At 37.7% G+C, this 26,540-nt stretch overlaps 1 protein-coding gene across 15 annotated transcripts in view; it reads left to right on the top strand.

The window, feature by feature from the left end:
- The window catches only part of APBA1 (amyloid beta precursor protein binding family A member 1), a 77,067-nt gene that overhangs the window by 39,623 nt on the left and 10,904 nt on the right, over positions 1-26,540 (top strand). For 5 of the 15 annotated variants that reach the window (XM_085528231.1, XM_085528228.1, XM_085528227.1 and 2 more), the window contains 5 exons: positions 4,173-5,377; positions 16,183-16,284; positions 19,242-19,281; positions 21,122-21,267; positions 25,906-25,992. In XM_085528231.1, coding sequence (XP_085384357.1) covers positions 4,226-5,377; positions 16,183-16,284; positions 19,242-19,281; positions 21,122-21,267; positions 25,906-25,992 — 1,527 coding nt within the window. In that variant the 5' untranslated portion in view covers positions 4,173-4,225. Of the gene's footprint in view, positions 1-4,172; positions 5,378-16,182; positions 16,285-19,241; positions 19,282-21,121; positions 21,268-24,728; positions 24,762-25,905; positions 25,993-26,540 lie in introns of all 15 variants that reach the window. The other 10 variants (XM_085528226.1, XM_085528224.1, XM_085528223.1 and 7 more) reach the window with 3 other exon arrangements.

Below are 26,540 nucleotides of genomic sequence, written 5' to 3' on the forward strand. Positions count from 1 at the left end.
GATGGAGTGGTTTGTGAAACTCCGTAGAGAGCATGCAGAGACAGCTTGCAGTCAGTGTGATGACTTTGCAAATCCAGCCCAAGGTCTGTCTGCTTCCAGTGTGACTTGGGGTTGTGGATAAATACGTTCAAGGAATAGCTGACTTCTAGCTTAGACAGAACTCTTTTTGCTTGCAAGCTCACCACGCATACTAATTTTTCTCTTGAAAACCTTATGTGAAATAAGAGGAAACTGTTATGTTTTTTTATATGAGAAGACTGATTAAAATGTGTGCATCCAAATAATCTCTTTCAGTGATACAGACTGAACCAGGAGAGGCTGGAGTGCAACTCAGGGGTGGCACCGGGCACTTATGGCATGGAGCTGATCTAGGGCAGACCTTTGGGCAGCAGTGAGTGGCAGTGGGAACAGGATGTGGCCCCTCAGCCAGGGAGGGCAGGGGCTGTGCTCACAGAATGAGACGCCCAGAATGAGCAGGAAGGGAGGGCAGGCTCTGGGTTGGAGGGGCTGGAGTCTGCCTCTGTGAGGGGTCTGCAGAGTGAGGCGGGTTCGGCTGGGAGATGGGGCTGGTTTGGGGGCACCCTAAAGTACTCTTATGCAGTAAACACGGACAGACATACCTGGAATAAAAAAATTGCTTCTATGCACAAGAAGACAAGTGATTATACATCTGAATGTATAAAACAAATAATCAAATTGGAATCTTACATTTTTACCTTATTGTAAATTTTTCCTAAGCATTAATGTTGTCTTGTAGCATAGACTTTGGTGGTATTTAAATTTTCCTTAATGTAAAGCAGCAAAAGAAAAATCCTCAAGTAGTTTCATACTGTTGCATGAAAAATATGTGGAGATGTTTAATTTGTCTTTCCTACAGGCAGTGAGGTAGTTTAACCTTCAGGAAAGAGCTGGTTGCACTAGTAATCAGCCTCTGATTTCTCTGTTCTGGAGACAGATTCATCCATCAAGTCTTGAGTGCAGAGCTGAGAGTGCTCAGAAAGCACTTTCCTGTGTATGTGTGATTACTGGAGCACAGCTGCTGTTCCAGGCAATTAATGGGAGAGTATAATACATTTCAGATGGGTGCTGTGTCTTTATTTCCCAGGTCAGATGACCTTTTTGCTTATATTCTCTTCTGTCTATGGCATTTTATTTAGAGTATTGATTTCTGTTTGCTTGTGTGAGATGAAGTGCTCTTGGAAGGCCTAGTGAGAAAAATCAGGAAAACCTCATGTCTACACAAGGAAGGTGCTATTAGGAGTAGAAAAATAATATTTTAGTAGTCTTCAGTTTCTACATATGAAAACACATTTAGTTAAACATCCATCCTCATATTTAAATCAGTGTTTTAAAGATTGGTTGTTAGATTGCTGAATGGATGTACTTGATTTAGATGCTTGCTTCTCGTTGAAGATTACTGGGACACTTATTTAGATCCCCAGTTTAATAAATGCTTCTTTACTGAAGTCCCAATTTCAGTGTTTTTTTGAAATTTTCATTCTTTTTTCCAGAGTTAAAAAGTAAAATTTAATTATCAGGGGAAGCACAACCAGAATAGGACCTTCCTTGGTAGAAAGCTTGAAGTGGAACAGTTTTCTCATTCCCTCAAAAGACGTAACCTTGTAATTTCAGCATGTGAAATTAGTCTCAGTTCATTCTTTCATAAGTCAAGGAATTTTACTGTGGAAGCATCCAGTTTGAATACAGAAAACGTTGAGGCTTTTGGGTGGTTTTTAGAAGACTTTGTGTGGTCTGTAATCCCTCTGATTTGTTTCATACGGTTGTATCTGTCTGCAGTGCTATCTGTCCATAGTAAGCTAGTGTGTTGCATTCTTTTATTAAGATTTAGAAAATTGAATCATATATTTTCAGGTGCTGCTGGAAACTTTGTTGTCCTAAACGTTGTGGCATCTGGTAACTTATTTGACTTGTGGTAAAAGTAGTCTTCCTGCATTTGAATTTTTCCTTCTCTTTTAACTTACTGTCATTCAATTAAAGGCATGCCAGGATATGTGTTGAAGACTTCAGAAAGTTGGTCATTATTCTCTATTTCTGCATGACTCATTTCTTTCTGCAAGTAATGCCCTTTCTTTGTGAAGGATACTTAGATATGAGTTTGAGTGCAAGATATTTAAATAAAAATCATTAAATAATCCTCTATTCTAACCTATTCCCATGCAAATTAAGAGAAAGGAAATCTTATTTGGGGTCAGCTTTTCAAGGGACTGTTAAGCATTAGCGTCTTCACTGTTTTTATGGGCTTGAAAGCTTTCGTTCTTGTTTCCTTAAATAGCAGTTTCTTGTTCTGTGTTGGGGGCAGAGGAATGCTTGCTTTGGTAGTTTTGACACACATCTGTCCATTCTTTTCAGCAAACCTGACATGCAGAAGACTTTGCCTTGTCATTGAAAGTTCCTTACCTGGATATCTTCTTTAGATGGACAGAGCTAACTGAGTTTCCTCTTAGTTATTTTGAAAGCAGATTAATTTGTATACAAAATCTTTACCTGTTCAGTTCATGTGATACATTAACTATTACTTTGAAAATACAATTTTGATATTAAGACATCCTCCCTTGTGAAGGTAATAAAAAAACAAGTTTCAGAGCTGAAACACAGTGTGCCAGGTTTGCAAGAAATATGTACAGATTGTTTCTGAAAATGAGATTAGTCTGGAATGAGGGCAGTGTTATATTTTGCTTCTTTCCTTATTTATGTAAGAATTCTTAAGTTTTAGACTGAAAAAATAGGTGTGGCAAAGACAAGACAAGGAGGAGTGTTTCCTCATATGGAAGCTGATCCCATTAGATTTCCCCTGGTGCAAGTAGCTCCCATCTTGCCTTCCCTGCCTGTCAAACTGTCTGTTAGAGGGCAGCTGGAATTGCTGCTGTTTTCTCATCGGTATTTCCAATGCTCTGTTTCGTGGAGCTTGTTTATTCAGCAATTTGTCATCATAACCTTTCTGTCTGTACTCCGGGGATTTACTTTGACTTTTACTTTACAAGAATTCTAATTTTTTATTTAGTATTTGGTGCATAGTTTTATAGATCTTTGAAGTTTGAAGTATTCCAACAGGTTTCATTTCTCCTAATGCATATCAATAAAACACAGGCTGAAGTCGTATTTTAACCACAGATGTACAGTTTAATTTAGAATTCCGAAGATGTCCTTTTCATGACACTGCATTTTAAAATGTAGGGTTATGTTCAGAATAGCTGAAGCTATTACATGCAGATGAAACCTTCTGAGGTAGATAAGCCTGCTTGCTCTAAGAAACTCATAATTTAATCTGTATTCCTGCAGGTTTTTCCTGTTTCTATGGCCTTTATTATTGGCAGACATCTCTAGTATTTGTATAATCTTTTGAAGCTTTTAATCAGTCAGCAAGGCTAACATGCCTTGCTAGTCTCAATGGTTATGGTCATGGTTATGAGAATCAGTAACGCTGCTTCAGCTTACAGGAAAGATGTTTGGTGCAGGAGTCATCCATCTGAGATGATTTTAGATAGATTCCTTGAAGGTATCTGTAGTGAATCTTGCTGTCATATGCTTCCCTAGGAAAAGAAACAGGTTACTTCAGATGCGTGCTGGGACTCCCTTTTTATCTCTGCTGAACTCAAAAGTGCATAGGGTGATCAGCTCAGCTAGAGATACCCCGTTAGAGAAATGTGGTCTGCATAGGTGTTATGTATCTTAGCAATTGCAGCCTGCAGTGATAGGACTAAATCTGTCATTTTACATTACTACATCCTTCCTTTGTGCAGAGATAGTGAGCTATAGGTAAAGTGGTGGGATATTTCTGTCATACCTCTACAATGTTAGAGCCCCTGGCACTGTTAGTTTTTCTAATGCATGCCTTTCAGTGTCACTTCAATGCCAAAGCAGTCCATAGAAGGACCTCCAGTAAGCTGCTTGGATGATTCTTCCACATAGAATTTGTTGATAGAAGTGAGAGGTGCACTACCCAAGAGAATCATGACTTGTTTGTGCTGTTGGAGCGTATTCCTACAGGAGATGATACTGTAGTACTGGCTGTCCTCTGACTTCAGAGCTGATGGAATCAGAAGTTTATCTGTTAGGAATGGAAGGGTACCTTTTGTTGCTTCTGTTCATTGGCACTGCTTTTTCTAAGAGTAACTTCATAGCTGTTTTTTGGTTTTTTTTTTCCTTTCCAGCTGTGACTGACAAAATGTCAACAGAGTAAGTGACCTACCCACCAGAACTTGCCATGAATCATTTGGTTGGACCGCCTGATGGGGAGGTAAGTGAAGAGCCAACAAATGGAGCAGTGAATGAGTCAGTGGAGGCTGACCTGGAGCACTCAGAGGTGGAAGAGGAGCAGCGCTATGCAACTCACTATCCAAGGCATACAAACAGCAGCCAAGGGGGCCTGTCTGGGCAGGAGGAGGAAGGGATGTTAGCTCGGTCAGCCAGCACTGAGAGCGGCTTCCACAATCATACAGATACTGCAGAAGGGGATGTGATAGCCACAGTGGAGGATAGTTACGACACAGAGAGAGTTCAGGAAAATGAAGATGAGAGTGCATATGCAGTGCAGTATAGGCCTGAGTCTGAGGAATACACCGAGAATGCTGAGGCTGAGCATGGTGAAGCCATTCATAACCGAACACTGCCCAATCACTTACACTTCCATTCCATCGAACACGAGGAAGCCATGAACGCAGCCTACTCGGGTTATGTCTACACGCATCGACTATTCCACCGAGGGGAGGATGAGCAGTATGCTGAGCCTTACGCTGACTATGGACTGCAGGAGCATGTGTATGAGGAGATAGGGGATACGCCAGACCTTGATGCTAGGGAGGGGATCCAACTGTATGAGCGGGAGAGGGAGGAAGCTGATAATTACCGCAAGGAGGCCCTTGGTGCCCGCCTTCACCATTATGATGAGCGGTCTGATGGAGAGTCTGACAGCCCAGAAAAGGAGGCAGAGTTTGCGCCCTACCCAAGAATGGATAGCTATGAACAAGAGGAGGACATTGATCAGATTGTGGCAGAGGTGAAGCAGAGCATGAGCTCCCAGAGCTTGGACAAGGCAGCTGAAGACATGCCAGAAGCCGAGCAGAGTTTGGAGCACGCTCATGCTTTTGCTGGTGGGGGGCATGAAAGCAATGGCCAGCTCCCACCTGGTTCCCGAGTTACATCCGGTTCGGGAGAAACTGTGCAGAGGTACAGCAAGGAAAAGAGAGATGCGATTTCACTGGCCATTAAGGATATTAAAGAGGCTATTGAGGAAGTGAAGACAAGAACCATCCGTTCTCCTTATACTCCCGATGAGCCGAAGGAGCCTATCTGGGTGATGCGGCAGGACATCAGCCCAACCAGGGATTCTGACGACCAGAGGCCACTAGATGGAGATGTGAGTACACAAAGGTTTCAGTTCACAGTTATGTATTTAAGTGGTAGTGTACATTGCAGTGAGAGAGGGTAGGCTTTGTTCGTGTTCTGTAATATATTCTTCAGTAATTATGCGGTGCTTTCCCTGTTTAAAATCTATACTCTAGAGGACCTGTAAGAGGTAAACATGTATGTATGTGTGTTGTAAGTGGACCAAAGTTTTTTAGTTGAAACTCTGCTGAACCCAGTTAAACTATTAAGTGATTTGACACTCAGAGTTCTTCACTTTTCTTTTTTTCCTCCTGAGGCAAATGCTTTTCTATTTTGCATTGTCATGAGATATTTACAGTAGCTGCTGAACAGTGTCTTGTATAATTTAGCATTTCATTAATTCTAGGTTTCTGAGTCTCAATAGCAATATTAACAGTTCCATCAAAAATATGTAAGTTTTATCTATGATGATGTCACATATCCAGATTCCAGAAAAGCTGCTCTGGCTTTGGCCACCTGCATTCAATAGAAATGTGCTTTGATCTTCAGTATATTAACATTGTAAAATGTATTTGATCTCCATCAGTGTAAGTATCAAAGACCATTATTGAGATATACGGCATGAACATGCTCTAATTCTTTACTTCTGGTGTGTGGCTTAACTTGAATCAGAATTAGTTCGCAGTCTGTGGTTCCAGCTGCTAATATAATAATATTAACTTAAAAATTTATGGGTTTTCTGTATTTCTAATTAAATAAACTCATAAACAACTATTAACTGTGTTAAATTTATGCCTGATATGAAAATAGCTGGGATACTAAACCTACCAGGCAAAAACAGTTTTGGAGGCAGTCCAATGCCATTGCTTCAAGGATAACTGCACTGCACTGCAAACATCTGCTCCATCCTTTTTATTGCTGTGGAATCTTCTTTCTTTTTTGTTGTTTTGGAAGAACATTTTGTGTATTTTTTGGCTTTCTAAACTAAACTACTCTAAAGTTCTATGAACGTGACAGAATTATCCAGAACACCTCAGCATCTGCAAAGAGAATTCAGTTGGTGAGGAAACATCACATGCCATGTTGATAAACTACATGCTTCTGTTTTTTGGGGTTTTTTTTGTTTGTTTAGTTTTGTTGTTGTTGTTGTTTTAACTTGTTTTCCATACTATGAACAGTAGTTTTCTACAAATGGGAAGATATTTTTGGAGCTGCTGAACAAATATGCAAGCTAGCAAAGTGAAGTAGTTTCAGGTTTTATTTTTGTTTGAAAGCTGTTAGAAACACATAGTGATGAGTGTGTTTGAGTTTGGTTTTGTTTCTTCACAGTTTCACTCAAATTTTTAATGAAACCAAAATAAATAATACTGCAAAAACGATTCCTACTAAATATTTATTTATTTATTTATTTACATTAAGTCAGTTACAGAATTGATGAGCAGCCTTTCGAAGGCTGAAGGAACATTCTCAGATTGTTCTGTAAAAGAGAACAAATATTTTTAATATATGAAATTTCAAAAAGCTTTTGTTAATTCTCTGCTGTTGTTTGTATATGGATGACATTGTTCTTTTGCTGTACATTTTGATCCTTGGACCGTGTTCCCTTTTTTCTGGGAGGGTTGGAGAATGTTTCTGTTGGTTCCTGACTGTCAGATCATAACACCCAATGTGAGTGATATTCTCAACAAGACTAAGTTGTGGGTCCATGGAGAGTCCTTTCTGAGGGTGTGCTTGCTGATCTCTGAAGTATTTTGCAGAATCTGATTTTCTGAGGTATTCTGGTAGGACTCAGCCTGGTGTGTTTATACAATAGTCAAAAGAGACTTCCATCAATCTCCCTCAATATTGATATCCATATTGAAGTACTTTGGTGTTTAAGCTTTGCACCAATTCAGTAATTTTCATTGCCTGTCAGGTAGGAACCTGACTGAGATTTTAAGTTCCAGCTACAATTAAAACAGTGATGTATAGTGATGATAAGTATAGCTCTGTGCAGAGTTAAATGGTGGTTGTAGATGTACAGACAGTCTGTGCTCTTGGAAAGAGAAAGTAAAGTGAATAATTGTTTAGAAGGTCTGTAGCAGGTTGAGTGAAGTCTGTACTGTGGAAGAACAGTACAGAATAGCACAGGATTTGGGATTGGGTAGGGATTTTGTTTGAAGATTGTGTGGTGTGTGCTTTAGTGGACTCTTCACATCATATTTCAGCTTATACTGTCCTGAACAGTTTGCTTTCTTAAACAGGGTGCTACTACAATCACATAGCAGTACATTGGACAAAATTGTGTTACTGCTGACTAAGGGACTATGAGAGATCAGTTAAAGTGAAAATGTAGCTAAAGTTTACCTTGATATAGATTTTCCTTCTCCCTTTGGAAATAAACAGCATCTCAAACACAAGCTTTCCAGTGTAATCAAGTCTATGCCAGAGAATTAACTCAATCTGATTACTAAGATTTGGTTTTGGTATGAGAAGGAATGACAGAGGGAAGCAGTGCTTTACCTTCAAGCAGGCACACTTTTCTTTGCCCAGAAGTACCATGGACCAACGAATGATGCATATTGAATATTTTGTTACCTTCATTATTTTTGCAGGTCTGCTTTGAAAATTGTCCCCACACTGCTTTTTTTTAACAAAACTATTTTGCTTTTATAGATGTAATACTTGAGTGGAAATATTTGTAATCATACTGAAACTGGTAGAGACCCTTTTAGACCTAAAGAATGGTCAGTTTTTGTTTAGCTAGGAGCTCTTCAAGAGAGCAATTTGGCTAGAGTCCGAAGAATGATTTCCAGTTGAGAGTAATTAAATATGACAAACTCTTCCCTTTTTCACAAGAAGGTGACTGTCAGTCCTTAGTGCTGAGTATTTGGATGATAATTTCAAAGAATCTATGGATGAAGATGATTTTGTACTGTACAGAGACTATTCTGAGAAGCTAGCAATCAAGAAGTTTTTGGCTGGCCTGCAGCTGGGTATAGTTTGGTACTTAGGAGAGATTTAAGCAATAAGCATAACTGAAAGATACAGACCACTTGAGTAGAAGTCTGTCTGTTTTTAAGAAGCAATGTTTCCATGTTTATTCAGTATTTAATCTGCCAGGAATTTCAGACGCTCCTATGTATTTCTCCCCACAGCAAACACTTTTTAAGTATACAAAGAATGAAGATTAGTCAACAGCCATGAAAAGTTCTGCTGCAATAAATGGGTAGAAAGGTGATGTCAGAGGTAGACAGCAGACTTGTGTGAATAAATAAAAAGGGTAACCAACTATCTGCTTAATATTTAACAACGGAGGCTGTTTGCTGCAGTGGTTTTGTGCACCTCCTTTAGCGATGCTTTCTCTTGGGTAAGAAATGCACTGGGTGGTTTGTGGAAAGGTACAGTAGTTGTGTATTTGATAAAAGCTAAACAATCCTCTGCATTCTTGTAATAAAAACAGTAATTTTTTCATTTTGCTTTCGTTTTTTGTTTTTTGGCTTGTTTGTTTTTGCAGTTTGACACATGAGATAGGGAAAAATCAATGTACATTTCTAAAATCTATTTATCCGAGAACATTTTAAAACCAAAGTGGAAGGTCACTTGGATGTAGCATCACGAGTGTATCTTTTTCAAGTGCAGTAACGGTTAGAGCTGCTCAGCTATGAGAAATGAGACATCGGGAAACTGATCCATGATGGAAAAGAGCTGTGGAGCTGCAGTTAGGTTAGTGTGAAACTAGAGATACTCTATTCATATGCTACTGAATAAAGCTTATAGATGGAGACCAGCATGAAGCTTATGGTATGCGCATCTGAGAATGGTGGATACCTTAAGGGGATACTGTTCTCAATGCCTACAGTTATCTCTATGGAAGGGAAGACCTGTCCTGCGTTTAGGTGGCTCATGCTTATTACTGTTTTCAGATTCTCCTTTAGACATTTGTTGTAGGTGCACCCATTCAAGCACAGGAACTGCAGTGTTTAAAGATCAGTGCAGAAGATATTTACAGTACATGGATGCAGAGTAGAAAAAGGAATAATAGTGCTGTATAGGAGATACCTCAAAATAAGGTGGAGTATTCTGGTATATAAATTGAACAAAAGGTCTGAAAACCATCTTTAAATTGTCAGCTGTGAGAGCAGTTGTGGAAATATGGGGGCCTGCTGAGAAATTCACCAAAAGGCACAAACACTCAATAGATCTTCTTTTGGCTGGGATTTAAGGAGTATTTCAATCTTCTCATGACCAGATAAAAGAGTCAGACTACTTACTTTATTTCTGCCACAATCAGGAGAAAACAGTGGTTTTGAGGGAGAAAATATTCCCTGTTCTCAAAACTGAATACCATGACTTTACTGAGGTGTGTTCAGTTACTTATGGAGTTATAGATCTTAAAATTGTTTTGTTGACCTGCAAGGAATGTTTTGTTGCTGTTTGGAGGCTTCAGTTTTGTAAAGATCCCTCAGTGCTGGCCACAGTCTGTGTTTCTTTGCAGACACTTGAGATGGTGGATCGTTTGAATAAAGCATAATGCAAATTCGAGCTGAATATGTAGATGGTTTGGATTTGTGAGGTGGAAACTCACAGCTTAAAACCTTTCACATAGAACAGAACTGTGCTGCATTGTTTGCATCACTGTTCTTTTTGGTTATTTCAGTCCTTGAGTTCTCAGCTGTAGGATTTTCTCAATTGTGATGAGTCCAGAAATCAAATATTTTATGGAGATTGAGTTGCTTCACTTTTTCCAGAACATGTCTGATGTTTTATTAACAAGGGAATGAAGAAGTCTGTTTTAAATAATTCAGCAGGTTTCACTAATAGATGAACTGGGAGAGAGTAAAAGAATAGAAGTGAAATAAATATGAGTTTGTATTATTAAGATACTGTTTTCTTTCTCTGAGGGAACCTTTTAAAACTCTTTGTTGAGCACAAGGAATATAGGTCATCTTTCTGTCAAGATCTGTTCTAAAATTACATAGAAAGCCAAGTTTAAGAAGAAAACATATACTTATATATGTTTTAATCCCCAGGGCAGAAATTGTGATTCATCAATTACACAAAAGAAAGCCAGTCAGTGTTTCTTAGTAGCTGAAGGTACTGATGAAAATAAAATGCAATACTAGTCATGTATAATAATAATAAAAGTATTTTCTGTAAAGGTTGTCAGAAAGTACACTATCATCTGCTTGAAAATATGTGTGCAAGGGATACAACATTCCTTTAGCATCTTCATTCTTTAAGATACACGTTTGTGGTCCTGTGATGTGTGCTTTTCTGAGTGGAGTAAGTACCAGCCAAGGGTTGAGAAAACCGAGATGCCACAGTTTTAACTAGAGGACAAATTGCAGTTTAGTTTCGTGTCATGGGTAAAAAAATGAATTCCATACATCGTTCCACGGTATGCATGAATGTATACAATAATTTTCACTACATTTAATGCAAATTTATACAAAGCAGACTGGTAATAATGGTTAGTCATATTGTAAGGAAATTTAGCTCCTCAGCTCAGTTGTTTATAGGTACTTGAGATCATTTAAAAGCTATGAATATATGTTGATGGTGTCAGTCTAGTTTTTAGTGGACAGTATTTGAACTGTTCAAGTCACAGCATTTGCTCTACAACAACATAATAGGTAGTTTTGGCCAAGAAATATCACCTTCTGGTTGATAACTGAGGTAGCCATAGGCAGATGTGGAAGGTAGGTTACTTGTATTGAGTGATGTATGTCTTTTTGTATTGGAAAGCAATTCTAAACCATGTCATCATTTGGTACTTAGGTATTGTAATTACCTATCTGAAAGAAATTTTTTCATATTTGGAACATGAAAATTACAGTTCTTTGTTTAGGAGCTGAGCTAGCAGCAAAGAAGTGAAAACAAGTATTTTCCTTTATAATGTCATTTTCATACATTAATATAACAGATACAAGTCACTAACTCGAATTCAGAGAGCTCTCAGCACTACTTGTTTTTTTTTCCTGACAGACCTTCCTGGAGGAAATCTGAGAAAATGTTGATGCTCCTAAGATCCAGCAATCTAATTCCTAGTTCCATTCATAAGAATCAGAAATCAGATTTACATAAGTCTTTTGAGGCCACACCTTGATTACTGTGTTCAGTTTTGGGTCCCTCACTACAAGAAGGACATTGAGACCATGGAGCACGTCCAGAGAAGGACAGCAAAGGATCTGGAGCACAGATCTTATGGGGAGCAGCTGAGGGAGCTCTGATAGTTTGGTCTGAAGAAGAGAAGGCTCAGCAGTGACCTTATTGCTCTCTTAAACTACCTGAAGGAAGGCTGTGGTGAGCTGGGGGTTAGTCTCTTCTCCCATGTAACTACTAATAGGATGAGAGGGAATGCCCTGAAGTTGCAACAGGGGGTATTAGGAAATATTATTAGGTTGGGTATTAGGAAATGAGAGTGGTCAGGTGCTGGAATGGGCTGCTGAGGGATGTGATGGAGTCACCATCCCTGGAGGTGTTCAAGAAGCATTTAGATGTTGTACCAAGTGACATGGGTTAGTGGGGAAATATTGGTGACTGGTGGATGGTTGGATTGGATGATCTTGGAGGTCTTTTCCAACCTTGGTAATTCTGTGGTTCTAAGTGCTGTCATGTTATTACTCATGTGATCAGACAGAATTTATGTCTTTCTGAAGAAGAGTAGTGAGTATGCATAACATCCTGCTTAACTGGAGATCCCGTGGATTGTAAGAGAGTGTCTGACAAACTCAAGGGCCTAAACCAGCACTTGCTAAATGGATGGTCTGACTCCTGTTGTCTTCTATGTAGTATACTTGGAATCAAGTCCTGAAAGAGGACAGCTGTGATGGATTGCTTATTAAAAAGTTTAGCAGTGGAATTTAGGTTCATTTTCTTCCTCTTTCTTCACCTGAAGGAAAGAAGAACAGCTTCAACACTAGCTCATAACAATACTGAATTTACAGTGCTTAATAACACTACATACAGTGTGCAAGGAATGCAGTCATGGTCTGAAAGTCAGTTTTATATCAGTAGCAAGGCATTCGTTTGATAGGTTACAATGGATAGACAACTAAAGCAACTGGGCACTGCTTGCAAAATCTCGGATCTAACTTTACTTGCATGTTGGATCTGAAAATTTTGCAGTGCTTTGACATTGGCTTAATGTATGTGGTAGCATTCAGGGGACTTTTTATCGCCGAGGTCAATTAAATTTAAAGCCCTTTCTATACCCAGTTATCTCCTGGGAGTTAGTGTACAGGAAGTGTTAAGCTGCTGTTCTTTGGCCAAGAAACCTGTATCCAGATATTTTAAGTCTTTTTTTTTTTTTTTTTTTACTTAATCTTGCTATGCTAAAGTAGTATTTCATCTTTCCATCCCAGTTTTATATGTGTCCCAAGGTTATACTGTTTTCAGGTACTCTGCAGCAGTAAATGGGTAAAATAGCATTGCTTTTATAAAGGAAGAGAAGGTAGTGGTGTTTGAAGAAGTTTCAGTGTTGGTTATGTTTTTCTTTACAAGTTATTCGGCAAGCAGCTGGGCTGACCTGGATAGGTTCCATGCAACACAATGCTTCATCCTCTCCCGTTACAAGTTCTGTTACTGAATTCCTCTAAGCAGTAGCAGGGGAGGCTTCTCAAGTGGAGTGAGTTGCGTGTTTGTTAGAAGCAAACAACACTGACATTGAGATGGAGAATTTTTGGATGTACCAGGTTGAGTACCGTAAAAAAAATGTAAGTAGATATTCAAGAGGTCAACTTGTACTTTTTTATTACTGCAGTTTAGAAAACACATTCCCCTGATGGACTACTCTATGTAATAACAGCATGCCTCACATGCATTTATTTTGTTTGTTCTGAAAGCATTTTTGTTAGGTTTCTAGAACTTGTTTTGTTATCAGACAATGAAGCAGTCAGTAAGCATTTATTTTAGAATTCAGTTTGTACAGTAGCTGTGCAAGTTGTCTGTCTGCTGTGATTTGTCGATTTATTTCATTATGAGCACAAAAGCTGCTTCCAGGCTGTGACTGCATTCTTTCCTCGCGGATTGTGAGTGGTGGCTTTGAACAAGCATTGTTATGTGAAGGAAAATTGAGTGTTTCTTCTTCAAAGGCTGACCTTGCTGGTAGAAGAGTTCTCAGGAACAGTACTTGTTTCTTCTCATGTAGCAGACTTTGTAGGCAGTTTGATATTTTGTTTTGATAATTTTAGCTAGGGAAGTGGGTTCTTTTTTTCTTCCTTTTCTTTTTTCTTCTTTATTTTTTTCCCCTTCAGAAACAAAACAAAACAAAATAGCCTTCCATATGCTGTTAGAATATGTGGTCAGTTTTGTGGCTGCTTGATTTTGTAGACAGAGACAGCTCAGCGAAGGTATTTGTAGTGCAACTGAAGCAACCGTTGTGTGTTTTAAATGGTGCAAAATTTTTAAATGTAAGCAACCAATTTGTTTAAATAAGATAGATCTCTCATTTATAGTTGTTATTATTTCAGCGTGTGAATAGGAAAGGGGTTTTTTTGGCATTTTTAAGGCATCTTTTTTTTTTTTCTGGAAACAACTGATACTAAATGATAATATGCTCCAGTTTTTAATTTACTGTTTGAAGCTTAGTCTTACAATTACACTGGTGCTATTATTAGGTTGATAACAGTGTTTGCCCACTGTATTTGATCCTGATACAAAAATATTATGCAGCTTGTGGGAATGGGAACACACTGAGGATTCACATTTAAGGTAATAGTCACCACTTGTGCAGTTGAGTGCCTGTGGTACTGTAACTCTTGGATAGCTACACAGCAAGTCGAGGGAGCTTGCATCTCTCTTGCACACCTGCATGAATGGCAGTGGTGTAAAGAGAAATGACATTCAGTCTGACAGTGCAAGCACAGACAGAAGTCTTAGGGATCATTTCACAACTGCATCCAGTCTGTCAGGTAGTCATCTCACTTTTGTGCTGCAGTTGTGATAGAAAATGGAGGGAGATCCAGGGACTGCTCTTCTACAGAGACATCTGTAAAAGGTATCACTTGCTAACTCTGTGGTAGCCTTTATTAATTGACTGTAATTCTGACATTTGCCAAGTATTCACATTAGTCTTTTTTCAGGTATGAGGATAAACAGGAAGAGGGGGAGAGAATTTTACTTTACGGTTTCATCTTTGAAGATAAATTTGCAACATTTAGATTTTTTTTTTTTTTAAATTTTGTTTTATTTTTTGTACACAGTTTCAGAGAACTCAGTACTTCAACCAGATCAGAAGCATAGCAAGAGCTATCTGCCATCTCACAGCAGTGATGTTGCAGCCCTTGTCTGTTTTGAATGATATGCCGTATCACTGTTCATGAAAATGAAAGAGTGGTATTTGACTATTTTACCATGGGTGATGAACTGTTGAACGGGCCAAACTCCCTATGTCAAAGGAGAATCTGGCTCTGCTGAGTTAAAACCCCAGCTTGTATAAACAAACACCAGAGTTTCCTTAGAGGATTTATACTTCGTCACTTGCACAGACTTGTTTTGCAAGTGCCTTCTTAAAATCTGCCTTTAAAATGCATGCTGTCTTGATGCTTTGTACTCTCATATGTTTTGGTCACCGTCATTAACTCCAACTCAGTGTTGTGTCACACTTCTGCATTCCACTCTGCCCTTCTGTGGTCTTTAGGTACCTCACTATGGTCACTTACCAGCGTTCATCAGGAAAAGCCTCTGATTAGAATAGCTTTTCCCACGATTACCAAAATACTGACAGATCACATAGAGCTGGAAATCCCATTGCACCGCTTTGTATGTTGTTCCATTTGTTTTTCTAATGCAGCGTTCTAATGTAATGATGCTGAATGACCTGGAAATAGTATGAGAGACAGTTTCTCCACAAAATTGTCTGTGGGTTAAAGAAATAAAGGAAATTAGGAAATTTGATGTAGGGGGCATGTATTCTACTTAGATCGTAGAATGAAATGAGCAATATTTTCAAAGTTTGTACTGCGTCTAGATTGAGGCGCCATTGATTATACTAGTACTGTATACTAATTGAGTACAACAAGAAGTCCTTGAATATACTTTGTACAGTTAATAAAAGGTGTTTTTAAAGATGGTGGAATGACATTTATGGACAACTTTTGCAACCTAGTTCTGCTTAGATTAAATTAATTTACCACTTCAGATTTATCATACCTGAATGTCTATGTGCTGCTAGGGGAAACTGCAGTCTTCTCTTCCATCTTTACAATTTGACAGTTAAGAGTAAGTTATCTGTAGTAAAATCCATTCTCTGGTCACGATCAACTCACCTGTTTACCACCACAGCATAGTTCTGCTTAGTGAACTCATATTTTATTTCCTAGAATGTGAGCATTCTAGAACATGGTTCTGTGTTGCTCACAGCTTTCAGTAAGCTCACAGAATCATTTGCCTGCGTGCAACAGGAATGTTCTTGTGTGCCAGGCAGCCCTGTGACTGCAGCTTGGTTGAATGCTGACAGTAAATGTAAGCAGTTGGCCCAGTGCCACAGGCAATCCTCCACCCCACAGAAATGGCATTACGACACACTTTTTGGTTCAGTCTTTCTTGCCATTATGCACAGATTTTCAAGTTTTCCACCTGTTTCATTTCAAGCATTACTGATAAGTAAATGGTTTTTAAAAAAGATTAGCTGTTCAGACCACGTCCAGTGTGGTACTGAGCTACATGTAATCACTGTGATAAAATCAAGGGTTACAGCATCTCAGAAATGTTTGTCCTGTTTTGTTTTTTATTTTTCCTTTTTTTCACTCTCATTTCTTATTTCCTCTGCCAAGTGAGAGGAAATTATGAAAGAAGAACTTCTACATTGGTCACTCAGATTATTATTTAATTTTACTTTCTTGCCATGTCTAGTCTCCATCTCCAGATTCCTCTTCACCTCGGGGTGCTGAGTCGTCAAGTAGGCAACATCACCAGGATGTCTGCAGTACAGCAGAGCCCTCCACTAATAAAGAGGTAGAGTGAAATCTTTTTAAAAGCCACCGTCTTGTTCATGCTGCTCATGCCTTTTTGTTGTCATTCCCGTCTTACACCTGTGCAGTCCCTTCTCTTCTGTCAATACTGCAATAAACTACAAGGCTGATTTACAGCTTCTTTCCCTTGTGCTTGCTTGGCTGTCTGACTGAATTTCTAACATGCTTAAGAAGGGTTATCATGTCATTTCTGACTCTGTTTGGGTGCCACAAAATTTACTTAACAGTCTCGAAGAAGAACAGAAGTCGCTTTTGTATAGAGGCAAACAAAGGAGCTCCTTACTTTTTTCCTATTCAAAATGTCTTCTAGCAAAGAAAGTAATGTTTCTCAGAAAGGTGAATAACCCTCCTTAAATAAAATCAATTAAGTAGTAATTTTTTTGCTTAGTATATTAGCATTACTGCATTACCTGGCTGAGCTGTTGGAAGAACTGAATGATCTGATGGTAATTTGCCAGTGATTCATAGTCAGAATTTAGGAGTTATTGGCTTCATGGTTTTCACAATAAAGATAAATAAATACTCTCTTGCACATTATTTCACCTATTAGCTTTTTACAGCATGCTAGTTCTGCCTACTCAAAATTTGGTTTATTTCCTTTTTTTTTTTTTGATCAGTGGATTGTGCCATTACATTTTTAGCTGCAATACTATTAGCTTCTTCAAGCCTTTAGCTTTCTACAGCTTATAGATTTTGTTACTTCACATACTTTCTAACTGTTAACTATTTTTGGATAAACATACTCAGAGGAAAAAGGAAAAATCAAAAAGAAGATAAGCTGCTGCTCATTTCAGTTTTTATTTGTTCACACGTGGTGATGGTTATTCCCAGTAAACCAGAATCCACAGTATGTACAACTCTGTTTGTTCCCCTCAAATGAGCAGTAATGCCTGTTTTAGTATTGTCGTGAGAGAGGAGTGATAAAACAGGGTCATAGTTTTGGGGGATTCTTTTAAGATCTTAATAATACTATGCCAAAAGGCAGTAAAAACACTAAGAAGAGTAATGAAATATCGATGATCTCAGCATTTCATTATTCAGGGATAACTAAAATCAGACGGTGGAGATTTCATCTTAACAGCAATTTTGCCTGTTTCTTTAGTAGTATTGTGGTCTTAGTGGAATATCCTTTTACCTGGTTTAAGAACAAAAAAAAAATAAATTATATGTTTTTTTGGTGAGAGATTTCACTGTAAGGGCGTGTATGATGACAGTTTAGTGGTTTATATCTTGAAAAGAAGTTATATCAGCTAGCCAGATGGCTCAATAGTTGTGAAATCAGTAGTTACTCAAAGAGTACCCAAAGTTTATTAAAAAAAAAAACCAAAACACAAGTGTTTTGGAGAAGATGTTTCTTTGTCCTCCTGCTGTGGTCAGTGTCCACCTGTTGAATATTCCTCTTAGCTCCATGCAAGTAGCAACAGCAAATGATTGTTGAGTCTATATAGGTAGGTGGTGCAGTAAAAAACATTAATTTGAAGAGGTGAAAGAGCTACACTTATGCAAATGAATGTCTCTATCCTTGCAGCAGCTGATACACCTTGGCAGCAGGAGATGGTGGCTTACTGACATCTTTGTGCTAGTACTACCTCTCATGGGGAGCCTTCTTAGTTTTGTGGTACAGCTTAGTCATTTTTAGAAGGAACTAGTAGTTAAAGGTTAAAGGCTGTCATGTATGTTTTGTCTTTCTTCAGTGTTTTTTATAGCAAGACCAGCATCCGTGCTTAAAAAATCAAAAGATTACCTACATGTATTTTCCATTTGCAAAAATGGAAAAGACTTTCTGGGATTAGTCACTCGGTCTGTTGCTTAACAGAGACCTTCCTGGTTTTCCTATATTTAATCACTATCACACAGAACCCTAGTAAGTTTCCTTCAATAAAGGAAACTAGCTTGGCATACTGGTATAAATGTGGGTATGTATAAATGCAGCTTGAAATTGTCTAAGATACTGTGCATTATTCTGACCATACGTGGCTCTTCTTCTAATACTCCTGTGTTGGGCAGTCATCAAAGGAGTTACTACTGATACAGACAGTCTGTAGATTCACTAAAGTTTTGTAATCCTTGGGCGATCCAAAACTATTACCTGCAATGCTCATGGCAACAGCATCTGCTTCCATTATCTATTGTCATCTCTATGTAGCACATTGAATTTTCTTTGATGAGTTTTCCAATGTAAGTGTGTTACAGAGTATAACAACATGGTAAGTCTTACTGAATTTGTAGTTTACAGGTGCTTGAAGTGTTATCCAGTGTCTTTCACACAGAAGCCTGCAGATGAAAATAAGGTCTTCCTTTGCACTGTGTATTGAAATATGCAAGATAGTGTTTTTTGGACTATTCACCTTTTAAGAGAATTGAAGCTAGCAAATATATTTTTATGCTTGAAACAGTGTAAATTGAGCTGGTGTCAAAGTCCTGGTGACTTCAGTTGTACCACAGAATATAAAATTTGAGATGTTTTTAATAGTCGGTATTTATGTGAGGAATACATGTAAGAAAAATTGTAATGAATAACAAACTTTGGTTAATGAACAACTAACTAAGCTGACGGTTTTGGTCATGAATAATGAAAGCATAAGGTAATTTTGTATATTTATATGTGGCAGCTATTTGTGGTGGGAAAACTCAGATCTTTGAGATGTGATGTGTTTTCCTGCATACCTTTTGATTAGTGAAAGCAGAGCACCATTTGATAGATAGTTAATATGCTAACAAATACCAGTTGAAAATTGAGCTTAGCATTTTGCCTGATAGCTAAAGACATATATGGAGTACACCAAGCTTACCTGGGTGGTCAAAGTCTGAAACTACCAGGTAGAATAGTAAATCTTATTAAACAGTGATCTTCCTTTAATATTTTTTTTTTTTCTTTTTGTCGTGGAGAACTTTTTAATCTTGTATATGCACACACTCTGTTCTTTGTCTTAATTGCAGTCCAGAAAAAGCTTGGCTTCATTCCCAACCTATGTTGAAGGTAAGGTGGTTCTACAGTTTCTAAATATTTTTGCATATCTTAATAATTCCAGCATTTATAATGTATAAAATTATATTTTTGTTTGCTGTTTAGAAAAACTACTAGAGTTGGGTGCACCAATTTAGGTCAGACTGTTTTCAATCTGTAGCCTGAGCTAAATCCTACTAGACCCTTTCTGAAGTTCAGGAGTATGCATATCTTTTATTTTTTAGTGTTTCATTCCAAATTCCTGCCTGATCTATTAGGCTTTTATCAGTATCACATAAAACACTGCTAAATTTTTTATGATGAACAAAGAAAAGAGGTTAAGCGAGATGACTGTTGTGCTCTGTCTAGCATTGAATTCAAGTGGCATACTCATTCTAGTCTCAGTTGGATTAATTAGCAGGATTGAATTAATGGGACTAATTGGTAGGCCTGCCAGAGGAGATCTGTACTGCTTTACAGCTACTTGTCCTCTAATTACATAATGCTTCCTGTCTTAGAGTTCAGGTTTTACTAGTGATATGTTTATTGACAAAGGCCTACTACCTGAATTCATGTTACCTTTTGTGTGAATCTGCACTCCACACCGTAAAAAAAACAAGAACAAAATGTGCATGTTGTTATGAGGGCATGACAGAAGCCAGAAATTCAAAGATTCATTGGTTGTTTTGCCCCACTAGCAGTTGCAATGTGTGCTTTACAGAGTGCTGGAAATAGAGTTGATCATTTCAACTGTCTTCGAATTCCTTGGATGGGTTTACAATTCGCTGTATTTCAGTGATTAATAGGATTATCAGTCATGCTCTTTAGACTACAAATTGATCATTGTACTAATCTCTTAGATCCATTATTTTACTCTTAAAAATGACTTGCATTTCTTCAGGGCTCAAGTTTCTCATGCTTGTTCTAAGTGATTGCTAGTCTCCTGCATTATAATGAAGGCAGAATTGACATTCAGAGTAATGTTAAACTTCGAGCTCCATCACTTCATTTTGCAAAAAAAAGCCCTGAGCTAATGAAAACTCCTTTCTAATGTTACACTATTTTTTATTGTTTTGCTTTGTTCCTAGAATAGAAAACTTTAACAAACAAAAAAAAGCCCTCAAACCCAACTACTTTTTCCAGTTGAATTCTTTAAGATGATGTATGTTTTTTCATTTGTCTTGAACATCACTTATTTTTTCCTCACTTGTAAGGAATTAAGAAGCTCAGATAGACCAGATTTCCTTTGGGATCATAACAGTTTTTACACGTAGCAAGGTGTTAAACTGTGACATACAGTTGCAGTTTTAGATATACAGCATTTATGTGTGTGTGTGTTTGGCAGTTATATCCAGAAGTTGCAGATAATTTAATTGGGCTGTCAGTCTCCTTGATGACAGGAGATGTTGGTACCTGTAAAGCATTGCCAAGGAGATTCCTCTGCTGTGTGCAAACTGTGGCTAATAGCAAGCAAGAAACTGATGGCTATTCATAAGTTGCACCCTTTCTCTGTTAGTTTTAACTGTCTTGGAATTGCAAGGTGATTTTTGGAGAATGAGGGAAGAGCTTAGTACCCATGTCTCTTTGTAACAGCAAAAGCTTGGAGAGATTATTTTGCCATTGGGTGATTCCTTTCACAAAAGGATGAGCTATTGTAAGAGACAGATTGAATTAATGATTACAGTTTTTGTCAAAGAGATGCTGGGAGCTTTTACTTGGTGTGCTCAGAAAGTGCTGTTTGCCATAGTGTCATGGTAAACTGTAGTAATCCAGAGGAGCATTTACAGCCACCAGGTGCAGGCTCCAATTGTCAGTGTTGTATTTGCCAGGATTTGGTGTGATTTTCTGCAGTGATTTCTCTCCTTTGTTACAGTTCCTGGACCTTGTGATCCTGAAGACTTAATTGATGGAATCATTTTTGCTGCCAATTACCTTGGTTCAACTCAGCTCCTTTCTGATAAAACTCCCTCCAAGAATGTGAGAATGATGCAGGCTCAGGAAGCTGTCAGCAGGATCAAGGTGAGGAATTATTCTGGCTGCTTTTCATGCTGTACCTTAAGATTGTGGATATGTAAGCAGTACTTTTCTTGTGTGGGCTATTCTGTGGTTTCAGGAAGGTTAAGTGCCTTATTATTCTGCAAGGTAGATCACTTACTTGGTGCTGCTTTTTGAACGTGAGTGATAAAGAGAAGTTTACCAAATTCTAGAAAATTCATTAGCAGAATAAAGTTCTTTTTGGGTTTTCTGTTATGCCTCAGCACTGCTGTGCCTCAACACGGAAGGAATCTGTTCAGCTTATTTCACTCATCGAATCCATAATTTCTACATCCATCCAAATGAACGGGCATGCATGTTCTTTGTTACAATGAATTTGTCATGGGTCAGAGGTCCTAGTGGTTGCATGGTTGACCTGGTAAAAGCAAGCTTGTACACATGATTTTCTGAAACTAATGTGGATTTCAGAAAATTGTTTGCTTACTGCTTGGCACACAATACCATTGTACAGTTGTTTGGCAGATTATGTTTTTCTCCTCCTAGGAGATGGAAGTGTAAATATGCCTCTCTGCCCCTTAGTATCTTTGGTGTTGGTTCTGGTTGATTTTGTTGGTGACTGCCATTCAAGCCAGACATTTTAGTGAGAACTTCATTATGATGGAAGGAGTTCCCACTCCTAGGTTAATCATCACTTAAGATAGCTCTTAGGCCAAACACGTAAAATATTGGTAGTGATACTTGTGTCTCACTCAGGCTTGCTTATGGAGGGTCTTGGATGTGACATTTATCTGTAGGTAGAAACCAAAGTTTATGAATTAAGATAGATCTTAGAAAAATCTGTAAACTTCAGAGTACTGGAAGGGAGGGAACAGCTTTGTTTAAGGCCTGTTGTGTTCACATACCTTCTAATCTGAATGTTTAGAAATACCTACTAATCTTTTGAGTTTAGTAATTCTTCTGATACTTCTATTTAGCAGGGCAGTTAGACCACATACAAATTCCTTCAAAATATGGACAAGTTCTCCATACTTTTTCTTTAAACAAGTGCCTCTGCAGATAAAAGCAGAAGAGTTGAGGGTTTTGTTGCACGGACGCATAACAATGTGAAGTCAACACAAGTTGTAACAGATACAGTGCTTTCATCAAACTTAATTGATTTCATACTACCACCAACAGGTACATTTAGTATTAGGAAAGTAATAATCTATTTTCTGACTGTAGTCTTACTCATTCAAATGGCATGGAAAACAGTGCGGTTTACTTGAAATTCATCTGTTTAATACTTAACAGTATAGGAAAAAAAACTTCCATGTTTACAGTTTGCACCTGATTTGTGCAGAATTGGTGCTACAATTTGCATACGTAGTAACAGCTTTCTCTGTTGTTTTTCATCAGGAGATTTGTTGAATTTGAGCTAACAAATGATTGAATTGCTGAATGTAAGTTAGGATTGAAGCCATATGTGACAATAATGTAATATTCTGCAGATTTTGTTTACCAGGTATCTTTTATGTGTTTAGTAAGTTGCAGTACTTTTTTTATGGCAGTTAAACAGCTCAAAAAGTGGAATCTTGTTGATTTTTTTAAAAGATTTAAGATTTTGAAAATTGTGAGTAATTACATAGTTACGTTTTATTTAGGCGAAGAGACTCTTCATGTTTAAAAACCATATTGTTTTGTTTAGATCAGGTAGCTTCTATTCTTTATAAGCACACAGAAATAATCCTCTGATCTTCTTTAGCAAGATAAAAATGAAGATTTGACTGGTAGTGTATTGCATGAAATTATCCTTATTTGATGAGGTGTTTTGGTTTTTTTTTGTGAACTGTATCTTCTTTCATGACATTTCTGTGTAGTGTCGAATCACATCCTAACATTGGTAGTTCCATGCCATTACCTTGGTTCTATGAAATGCCTGAAAGTCATTTTTCAAAAAGATTAAAGCAGAGTAAATGCTCTCATTGAAACAAAGAGCAGAATTCTGAGTTTTTCATCTTTTCAGCCTGTGCTTTCCTACTTCTGTGAGATTGATCATTATGTGCAGCTTGAGGACAGAGGGAAGGGAAGATTGTCTGGAAGCTTGATTTTGGAGAAGAGTTTGAGTGCTTTATCTCATTAGTGTCTCCCCCTTGCCCAGTGTATACCAGGACTCTATTATCCAACATATGGATGGTATTTCTCAGTACCAGTGTAAATTAATTTAATGCAGAGCCTGCAGCATGAAGCTGTTCTAATTGCTTTTGCAGTGGTTTGTTATCACCAGGCTATCCAGTATTACTCCATTTGGAAAATATGACTAAAAGCCTGTGTGAGAATGTTTTTTCGTGTTTGTAAGTAAGCATCTTGTCTAAAGTTTCAGTAGCTGCATTCAGATTTGTTTACACTGAAACTGATGGATTAAAGTGGTGAGCATCTGCATACATTTTTTTTGTGCCTCTTGGTGGAGGCTTCATGTTTGTTCATCATAAAAGCAGTTGGCTATGAATTTCTCTTCATGAAGTGATAAGCCTCCACAAAAAGGCCTGTGAATTTAATTAGCTAACATTAACTGTTGGATGTAAAAGGATATCTGCATGCTTAATGAGTATTGCATTTCTTTAGTAAGTAGGTTCATAAGTTCATTTCATCTTGGTTTGAATAATGTTTGTAAGATTGTAAGAAAGATGATGTTTATTCATGTAATTTTTGTCACAGTAATAGTGTGTAAATATGCTAGTTGCAGTAGGGTAGTATATCTTTGGAGGTAGGTCAGTGAAACAAGTGACAAATTAGTGACAAGGGGCTGTTCCAGGAGGTTGGAGCTGTGAAGTATGTGCTTTTCTTGAAAAAAACAGTTGTCAGAGGAAATCTTTGTTCAGCAATGCGATGTGAATGCTGGCCTGGGTGTATTTGCATGTGAGGAGAAAACAGAGGTGAAAGTTAGCTTCTGTCACTTGTTTTTTCCAGGAAAAACTACTGAAGTTTTATGTTGTTTTTTTGCTGTTGTTGATTGGTTTTAAGGTTGTGGTCTGGGGGTAATTAGGCAACTTGATTTTAAATTCCTTGGATGAGAAGAAATTGGAATAAAATGCTTAAAATACTTCTCTCACCTTTTATATACAGGTGTTGCTTCAAAGACTGTAGTCATGGCTTCTGCTACTGCAAGTGTGGGGGAGCTTCTTTTTTTCCCCTCTTATAAACAAGCAAATAAGTGAAAACCTGTTTGTTGAGAGCAGTATTTTGAATGGAAAAATAAATAAATCCTTTTATATGTTTCCCGAGTGCTCTTCTTGGTGTGGTTTCTTTTCATATTTTAAAGTGGTTGTGATATGAAACTTGAATAAGTGAAGAAAGAAAGCAAGCAAATTAATCTGAGTTGGAATTAATTTAGAGCAGCTAGAAGTCTGTGAGCCCTGGCATTAGCATGCAGATTCCTTCTTGACTTGGAGTCTCTGTAAATTCTTCTCTAACTGTTCTCCTGTCTCTGTTTATTCCATGCTAAGCAGATGGCCCAGAAATTAGCCAAAAGCAGGAAGAAGGTGCAGTACAAACTCCATCAGCTTTATTTTATGCCTGTTCTTTTGTTTTCTGGGAGGTTTTCCTGCCTTTCTTTTTATTTTGTGTTATTTTCTGCATCCAGCAAGTTTTTATTTGTTTTCTTTTTTAAGATTATTTCTGAGCCACCATACGAGTTGACATTTCTCAGAAATCAGTTGCCTGGTTGGCCTTTTTTTGTTGCTTATCATTAGCCATTTCATGTTAGAAATAGAGTAAAAATTGGAATTATCAAATGGTTGCAGGCAGTACCCAAAATCCACGCTAAAGAAACAGGACAAACGTGAGAAAGGTTCTGACTTTGTAAAATGACGGATTGAAAATAAATCTAATTTTTTTATTTAATCTTTTATTTAAATAAAGAATTATTTGTTTGATTCACAGATGTGTCAAATTGCTGGATGCAAAAAAAAAAAAAAAAAGTTTGCATATACATGGTAATCTGCCAACAGTGACTCACTTTAATAATAAGTTTTCTTTATGGAGATTTTAATTACCTTTTAACAATTCTTAACTTGTTAAAAATAAATAAATTACAAGTATTGGCTTTCTGCTGACAAAGATCTAACTTCTGTGATGGGGTTGATGCTTGATTAGTATATTGTCTGACTGTGAAGGCTTTCTTACCAGAACTGCACTATGAATTGCTTAGACTCACCTTTGGTATGTGGTTTTTTTTTTTTCTCCATTGGTCTGAGCAGTTGCTGTAAGCTTAAAAAGAAGTTCCTCAGGCAAGAGTTACTGTCAGGTGTTTCTGTTGCTGGTGTTAAAAGAAAATCCTTTAAAGTGGGATTGCTAATGTGGCAAAAATGTGGAAGAATCATACTAATTTGCATGAAATATTTGTACAGTTCATGTTGCAGTCACATATAACTTTATTGGATCAGTAAAGGTACCAGGCAAGTTTTTATGGGGTTAACAATTGTTTGAATAATATCCAATTCACTTTCATAAATCAATATATAGTTTCCATATCTTTGTGTTTCTCTTTAGCTTTTGCAGTCTAATACTCTATCTTGCATTGCTGTTCTGGTGACTGTGTTTTAGTACACCCCTGTTTGTGAGCTAATATCACTAGTAAGGATGTTACCTTGTGTGTGTTTTTGACTCTGATCCATTTACTTGCAGGCTCCGGAAGGAGAATCTCAACCTATGACCGAAGTGGACCTCTTCATTTCTACACAAAGAATTAAAGTACTGAATGCAGACACACAGGTACAGACAAGGATACCTTTGTAACAGTAGGCTACTGAAATAGACTTTCACCTGGCTGCCAGAAGTTGTCTTTCAGAAAGTGCTGGCTCCTCCCTATAGGATTTCCTAGGAAGAAATCCATGCTCTAGAGTCAGATCATATAAGCAGTTAACTGGTGTGTCTGTAGTAAATTATTAGAAATTTTGGGCAAACAAACTGCAGTCCACTCACTTTTTATTAGCTGTCGTGTGACAAGTATTGATTGTGCCCAGAGCAGCCAGGAATGTTTGGATATTTGAAAGCTATTAGGCTTTGCACGGTGGACCTGTATATCCCCAGCATATTCAGGTTCTGATATTGAGGTTTTTGTGTAAATTTGAATTCATAAAATATTTCCTTTGCTTTACTCTTTCAGGAATTGAAACTCGTGTTTTCTGTTGGCGTCTTCTTTTGTGTATGACCTTCACTTAACTGAGGCCTTATATTGACATTTGTGTGTTTATGTAGTACTCAGTGTCCAGTTGAAACTTCAACAAAAGAGCTTCTGATACTGTTTTTTCTTCTGTTGC

The sequence above is a fragment of the Coturnix japonica genome, chromosome Z (assembly GCF_054131305.1).
Source record: "Coturnix japonica strain WE chromosome Z, WE-NBRP24, whole genome shotgun sequence".
Classification (NCBI taxonomy): Eukaryota; Metazoa; Chordata; class Aves; order Galliformes; family Phasianidae; genus Coturnix; species Coturnix japonica.